The sequence below is a fragment of the Cherax quadricarinatus genome, chromosome 27, assembly GCF_038502225.1.
Source record: "Cherax quadricarinatus isolate ZL_2023a chromosome 27, ASM3850222v1, whole genome shotgun sequence".
NCBI lineage: Eukaryota > Metazoa > Arthropoda > Malacostraca > Decapoda > Parastacidae > Cherax > Cherax quadricarinatus.
Genome location: NC_091318.1, coordinates 17,055,724 through 17,063,736, shown reverse-complemented (window position 1 = coordinate 17,063,736; position 8,013 = coordinate 17,055,724). Strand labels below are relative to the sequence as shown.

General features: G+C 42.0%; 1 protein-coding gene across 4 annotated transcripts in view; it reads right to left on the bottom strand.

Moving 5' to 3' along the window:
* The window catches only part of LOC128691203 (kelch domain-containing protein 2), an 88,951-nt gene that overhangs the window by 24,404 nt on the left and 56,534 nt on the right, over positions 1-8,013 (bottom strand). For 2 of the 4 annotated variants that reach the window (XM_070089046.1, XM_070089049.1), the window contains exon 8: positions 2,670-2,866. The exons of 1 other annotated variant lie outside the window; for it this stretch is intronic. In XM_070089046.1, the coding sequence (XP_069945147.1) occupies positions 2,670-2,866 (197 nt within the window). Of the gene's footprint in view, positions 1-2,669; positions 2,867-8,013 lie in introns of those variants that run through there. One more of the 4 variants, XM_070089048.1, reaches the window with a different exon arrangement.

Genomic DNA, 8,013 nt, shown 5'->3' with positions numbered 1-8,013 from the left:
TGCTACCAAAATGCAAGTTCCTGATCCAGCAAGGGACCCTCCTTGGCTAGCTGCAAGAACTGTGTCAAAACTGTCAGTGGTGACAATAAGGCAGGAGGAGGTGCATTTCCTTCTTAAATCACTTGACCAGGAAAAGGCTGTGGGCCCAGACAAGTTGAGCCCAAGATTGTTGAGAAGATGTGCAGACGAGCTAGCAGCACCTCTAACTCAAGATCTTTCAGCACTGCCTAGTACAGTGCAAATGGCCCTCCATGGAAAGAGGCAAATGTAGTCCCTGTTCACAAAAAAGAAGAGCAGAGCAGAAATCAGCAACTACAGACCAGTGTCACTCCTGTCAATCACTGGTAAGATCCTTGAGACAATAATCTCAAGACAAATGACAGATTTTTTTGACTACCACTCACTACTTTGTGATCGTCAATATGGCTTCAGGAAAGGTTACTCTGCTGCTGATCTGTTGTTAAACCTCTCCACTAAGTGGCACCAGTCACTGGATGAATCCAAAGTCAGCTGTGTGGTAGCACTGGACATTGCTGGCGCTTTCGACCGGTGTGGCACCAGGGCCTCTTAGCAAAACTTCAAGCGCTGGGAACTGCAGGCTCTACGCTGTCTCCTCAGTGATTACCTTCATGGTAGATCTCTAAGTGTAGTCCTCAATGGAACGGAATCAGCAAGGCATCCTATTGGGGCAAGCGTTCCACAAGGAAGCGTGCTGGGTCCATTGTTATGGAATGTCTACTTCAACGACCTTCTTCATCTCATCCCAGAATCACATGCATATGCAGACGACTGTACACTGACATTCACTTATCCAAGAGAAGAAATGCCAGCTGCTCTAAGCTACATCAATCACCAGCTGAGAGCTATATCAGCTTGGGGAAATAGATGGCAAGTAACATTTGCACCTGAGAAAACGCAAATGATGATCGCCTCTAGGCACCATGATGGTAATGCTGGTGCAGTAGTAGGATGAATGGGACGATGTTGGCACCTGGAGAAGAAGTTGATATCCTTGGGGTGAAATTTGACTCCAAACTAACCATGAAGAACCATGTTGTAAATCTTGCAAACAAGGCAGCCAGGAAGCTTACAGCACTTCAGCTATCTCGCATCTGCTTGACAGTAGGGGTTGCAAGAACCTGTACGAGGCACAAGCACGCTCACACCTTGAGTATGCTCCACTTTCTTGGTTTGCCTGCTCCCCCTCTCATCTGCGACTGCTTGACAGAGTAGAGAACAGAGCAAGACGCCTCATCTCTCGCCTGGACCCATCCTGGATAGATCTGTCATTTCAGCAGAGCCTTCAACATAGGAGGGATGTGGGTGGCCTTACTGTTATGTACAAGGCCAATATTGTCAAAATACCACACTTGGATCCACTTCGAGGACAGCGTGAAACAAGCTTTTATGCCACAAGACGGGCAGAAAGCAGCAACTTCACTCTGGCTGTACCCTTCTCCAGAACATCACTCCATCTGAGATCATACATACCCAGGATGACTCGAGGATGGAACACATTCGTACAGCATAATGATGTCAACGAGATAACGTCAGTTGATCAAATGAAAATGCTGGCCCACAGATGGCTCCAACTTCATCCTGTTCCCTACTTGTATGTCTCATAACAATAAAAATGCTTTCAAATGAGCTGATGTAGGTAATAGCTCTTAGCTTGCCAATAAAGTTAGGGAATCCTTAACCTGTAAATAGCTGTCAATAAAGCTAGGATCCTTAACCTTGTCAAACCCTGTGTAGAAAGAGAGAGAGAGAGAGAGAGAGAGAGAGAGAGAGAGAGAGAGAGAGAGAGAGAGAGAGAGAGAGAGAGAGAGAGAGAGAGAGAGAGAGAGAAATGTGGCATAAGTATGGCAACAAATAGAAAACTCTGCCAACAAAAAATGGGAGAAAAAATTTTTATAAAAAGAAAATGCTGAGATGAGAACTTTTTTTATTAACACATCGGCCATTTCCCACCAGGGCAGGGTGGCCTGAAAAGGAAAAATTTTCATCATCATTCACTCCATCATTGTCTTGCCAGAGGTGTGCTCACACTACAGTTATAAAAGTGCAACATTAACACTCCTCCTTCAGAGTGCCAGCACTGTACTTCTCACCTCCAGGACTCAAGTCCAGCCTGCTGGTTTCCCTGAATCCCTTCATAAATGTTATCTTGCTCATGCTCCAACAGCACATAAAGCCCTAAAAGCATTTGTCTCCACTTATTCCTTTCTAACGTGCTCATGCATGCTTGCTGGAGATGAGAAAATGCAATAATAAACCTAGTTAATGTTGCACTCGCAGTCTGGGTAAAAAAAAAAAAAAATCATCAATAAGGGAGGGGATTTTCCTTTTCTCTAGACTCTAAATTCTCAGCAATGATGAATGGGAATGGTTATATCTCAAAAGGTCAGAAAGGTAACTGGTCAAAAAACAAATTCACAAGTTAGAAAGTATGAAAAGATCCCCCCACAAGTATGGCTGATCACTTGTGTGAGATCAGCTACACATCTTCAGAAGTTTTGCAGATGATCACAGAAAAGCTTTTAAGCATTTCATTTTATAATTTGCTTTTAGCCCTGCATATACCCATATAGTGAATACAGATAATTTATACACATATCACTAGCAACCACAGAAGCCATGTAGCTTTCGTCAAAGTTGGAAATATTTACAATTAGTATCACCATAGTGACGTAGTATGGTTGAGTGAGTCCAGAAAGAATGTAGAGTTCCCCAGGAGGTACAACTGCTGCAGTATGCCAGCATCTGGGTTCACCATGATCATAAGCTAGGGGTATCTCTTGCCACTCTATACTACAAAGTGCCTGGAAGGGTTCCTCGACCTCTACCTTCAGCAGCCAGCAATCATCTGCGCAGCCATAGGTAATGCCTAGTATTAGGATAGAGCCACTTTGAACTTTCTAAACAAATCTAAATATATTTAATTAACCTTTTTTATTTAATATGCTTTTGTGTTGTGGCATGCCTAAGAAGAGACTCCCAAGAATTTTTTATACTGTTTTATAAATAAATAGAATGAATATCAAATTAAAAATAAAGTAAGCAGATTTTGAATAACTAAAATGAAGCAATAAAACAAAATTTAGTACAATATAGAACAGTTTTCTTTAATGGTAACATTGACATTTTTAGAGTACAAGTATGTGTGGAAAGAATGCAAAGATCCTACAATATTTCGTCTTGTACATCAGTGAGAACAAGCATATAAAATCTGAGAAATGCTGAATCCTGTTTTCTCGAGAACAGCCTACAATCTCCTAATACAGGCAACTCAGATCAAACCTGTATCTCTATAAAGAAAATAATTTCTACTCTAAAAGATCACTACTATTAACCTCCCAACACAAGATGGATAAAGACTAAGATTGAAAGCAAGCCACACTGGGAGAACTCTGCAACAGTAATACCAAAGAAGTTTAAAAAAACTAAATATGAAATTAATACTTTATTCATAAGTCATACAAACCAGCATAGGTGAATAATAATTCAAATTTTCTGGATACATATAATGCCTGGAGAGACTTTAAAAAAAATGTGGATGAGTTGGGGATATCGTTGTACTAAGCAAGCAAGTTAATAAGAATTGTAGTAGGCTTAACCCTTTCAGGGTCCAAGGCCAAAATCTGAAGTCACACACCAGTGTCCAAGAAATTTTGAAAAAAAAAAAAAATTATTTTTTCTTACAGAATTAAAGAGCATATTTTTGTGACGGTAATAAAACAAAAAAATTAGAATCTGATCAGTACTTACCGAGATACAGTGCCAAGAAGTTTATAGAAAATGATGTGGTGGTGGCAACATCGACGAATTCCACATACGTGTATTATATTATTTTGTTGTTTTAGTTGTTTTTTCTTTTCTTTTCCAATTTTTTTCTATTCCTACTAACATTTGGGGCCTGAGAGACCAATACTGTATATAATTGATATATATAAACTCACTGTATTGAACACAATAACCGCACTAAAGTTATTATCATATTATTGTTTACCACTGTTGTTTATTACAATAAACATGCACAAATATTGTATAATACTAATGTTCTATCATATATTTACATATTTACAATCACTGGACATGGTTTTAGAACTGCTGGAGCTTGTGGAACTCCTTGAAACAAGGCACCATGCACAGAGGCACCTTACATTCCTCACACATAAACGGAGTGTCTTTGAGTCTTTGTTGCCGTCGTTTTGTTTGTGCACAGACAATGCATCTCTTCTGAGCAAATTTCTTTTGAGCTGAAGGAAGCTGTATTATGAAATGATCACCTTCTCTCCTCAAACGCTTGGGTATATCGTGATGAATTCGAGGACCATGTTGTATTGCAGGTGTTGTTACCTGGTACTTCATTATGAGTTGTCTGACAACAGACAAACAAAATTCACCATACGGTGGTCTGTTACCAGTCTTTATTTGGTACATATTATATGCATTCAGCATTGAAATGTCCATGAGATGGAAGAAAAGTTTCATGTACCACTTGTAACTCTTACGAACACAGTCAACAAAACCAATCTGCATGTCACACTTGTCAACCAAGCGCATGTTTTGTGTATAATCAATCACTGACACTGGTTTTCGAATACGTTCATTAGTCACTCGATCAACTTTGCCACTGTCTTGCATTTCATTACGGTGAATGGTTGTCAACAATGTGACATCTCGTTTGTCATGCCACCGTAATGCCATGATGTCATTGGCAGTAAACACCTGCACGTCATCACCACGAACACCTGCGTTGAGCCTGGGCATATGTTTACGATTAGAACGCACTGTGCCACACACATCTGTCTTGTTCACTCGCATGAAATCACTGAGTAATGGGCTTGTGTACCAGTTATCGGTATATAATGTATGGCCCTTACCAAGATAAGGTGCCATCATGTTTCTCACTACGTCACCTGAGATACCCAATAACATCTTGGTATCTTTCAATGTTTTACTACCCGTGTATACAACAATATCCAACACCAGGCCACTGTCACAATCACAGAGTACAAACAATTTTATACCAAAGCGGTTCCTCTTGCTCTGTATATACTGCTTGAATGACAGTCTACCTTTGAACAAAATCAAAGACTCGTCAATTACAAGATTCTTGAATGGATAAAAGTATATCCTGAACTTTTGTTTGAGATACATGAAAACATTTCTAATCTTGTATAACCTGTCACTTCTGTCAGGCCTGGTTTTGTCAGAGAAGTGCAACATACGTAACAGTAAGATAAACCTGTTCACTGGTATTATTTCACTGAAGGATGGGGTAGAAATTAGCCGATCTGTGGACCAGTATGCTTTTATATTATGCTTATAGACGTGAGGCATAAGCATTATTGTTGCAAAAAGCAAATACATTTCTGCAACAGTCGTCTCTTTCCACCTGTGTAGTCTTGACTGTGGTGATAAGATCGTATTTGCCATGGTGTACTGAAAATACTTATTACTTTCCCTGGCAATAATTTCCATCAATGGCTGGTCAAAGAATAATTCAAAGAATTCCAGTTCATTGGCCGTGGTTCCAAGGGGACAGGTAGGTAGAATTCCACTTTGAGAGTCATCAAAGTGGTGAGGCTTGGGAACAAAATTGGGATTTTGCTGCCAATCCCTCATACGGTTTTGTGGTGGATACTGGACATCATAGGCTGGTTGTACGGGCGGTTGTGGTTGTGGCGGGCTGGTGGCTGACGCTCCGCTTTGTCCTTGAACTGACGAGTCAGCAGCGTGGGTCCCCGCGTGGCACGGTGAGTCACGCATGGCGGTGCCACTACCACCACCAGCACCACTAACACCATCCACTGATGCCTGTGGCCCATCCATGCCAAGTGTAGCCACATCATCCTCACTATCACTACCTAAAATGGGTGTAGGGCCACGGGATGTACTCCGGGATGTACTCCAGGATGTACTCTGGGATGTACTCCGGGATGTACTCCGTCCCCTGGGCACAGCATAGGGTACACTACCCGAGCGCATGAGGCGGCGAACATACCGACGCTTCACTGGTGAATATGATTCCTCACTATCACTACTCGAATGATCGTCGAGCGCAATAAAATCACAATCCACGTCAGAATCATCGTCATTACTGAAGTCAGAGGCCTGGCCACGCGAAAATATTAGTTTTCTCTTACGTTTAGGAACACCCGACCGTGAGTCACGAGTGCCCACACCAGAGGTAGAAGGTCGAGGATCGTCGGGGTTTTCTGCACTATTATCGATATCCTGGTCATTATTTTCGGTCACTAACTTATCAAAGCCGTAGAATTCATTTTCATTTCCACTTCCATCAGTGTCAGAACTATCAGACAGGAAGAGGAGAGTCCCAATTTTCCGGGGAGTGAGAGCTGACTTGCGACGAGGCATGGTGAACAAGGGTGACTGAGCCGGCGTTCCCACAATGCTATGCAGGCGCCTAGATTTTTTGTTTATGGCGCACACCCACAAATGTAAAATATCTTTCTTAAGCAAAGGGCAACTGAAAAATTACAAGATTTTAACTAGTACATAGATCCTTTACAGTGTCATAATCTACACTTGGAAAATACTAGAAGGAATGGTCCTGAATCTGCACACAGAAATCACTCCCTACAAAAGTAAAAGACTGGGCAGGCGGTGCAAAATACCCCCAGTGAAAAAGTAGGGGTGCCATTGGTACGCTAAGAGAAAACATCATAAGTGTCCGGGGCCCAAGAGTGTTCAACAGCTTCCCACCATGTATAAGGAGAATTACCAATAGGCCCTTGGATGCCTTCAAGAGGGAGCTGGACAGATACTTAAAGTAGGTGCCGGATCAGCTAGGCTGTGGTTCATATGTTGGATCACATGTGGCCAGCAGTAACAACCTGGTTGATCAGGCCCTGATCCACTGGGAGGCCTGGTCGTGGACCGGGCCGTGGGGGCATTGATCCCCAGAATACTCTCCAGGTAGACTCTCTCCAGGTAGACGGCGCAGACCCATTCTCTCACATGTAGGCCTATGAGCGCTTTCGCGCTAAATTTGACGGCGCTAGAATTTTGGCGTAGATCTATGGTTTGGACACTCACCGTAAAGCCGTAGATCTACGGGACGGACCCTGAAAGGGTTAAACCAATCTTGCATAGTAACTGCAACTGTGAATGTGGCTCCGAGGTAAATTAAAGGGTGTGTAAAGGAAGAAAGTTGAAAGTGAACGTGGATAAGAGTAAGGTGATGAGAGTATCAAACGAGTTAGGTAAAGAAAAATTGGATATCACGCTGGGGTGAGGGAGTATGGAAGAGAAGTTTTTTTTTTTTCAACAATTCGGCCGTCTCCCACCAAGGCAGGGTGACCCAAAAAGAAAATCCCCCCCCCCCAAAAAAAAATACTTTCATCATCATTCAACACTTTCACCTCACTCATACATAATCACTGTTTTTGCAGAGATGCCCAGATACAACAGTTTAGAAGCACACGCATTTTTTTTTTTCAACAAACCGGCCGTATCCCACCAAGGCAGGGTGGTCCAAAAAGAAAAACGAAAGTTTCTCTTTTTAAAATTAGCAATTTATACAGGAGAAGGGGTTACTAGCCCCTTACTCCCGGCATTTTAGTCGCCTCTTACAACACGAATGGCTTACGGAGGAAGAATTCTGTTCCACTTCCCCATGGAGACAAGAGGAAATAAAGAACTAGAAAGAAAATAGAGAAAAACCCAGAGGGGTGTGTATATATATGCTTGTACTTGTATGTGTAATGTGACCTAAGTGTAAGTATAAGTAGCAAGACGTACCTGAAATCTTGCATGTTTGAGAGACAGAAAAAAGGACACCAGCAATCCTACCATCATATAAAACAATTACAGGCTTTCATTTTACACTCACTTGCCAGGACGATAGTACATTCCTGGGCGACTGCTGTCTACCAACCTACTACATACTAAGCATATACATGTATAAAGATATACAACATATCCCTCCAAACTGCCAGTATACCAAACCCCTCCTTTAAAGTGCAGGCATTGTACTTCCCATTT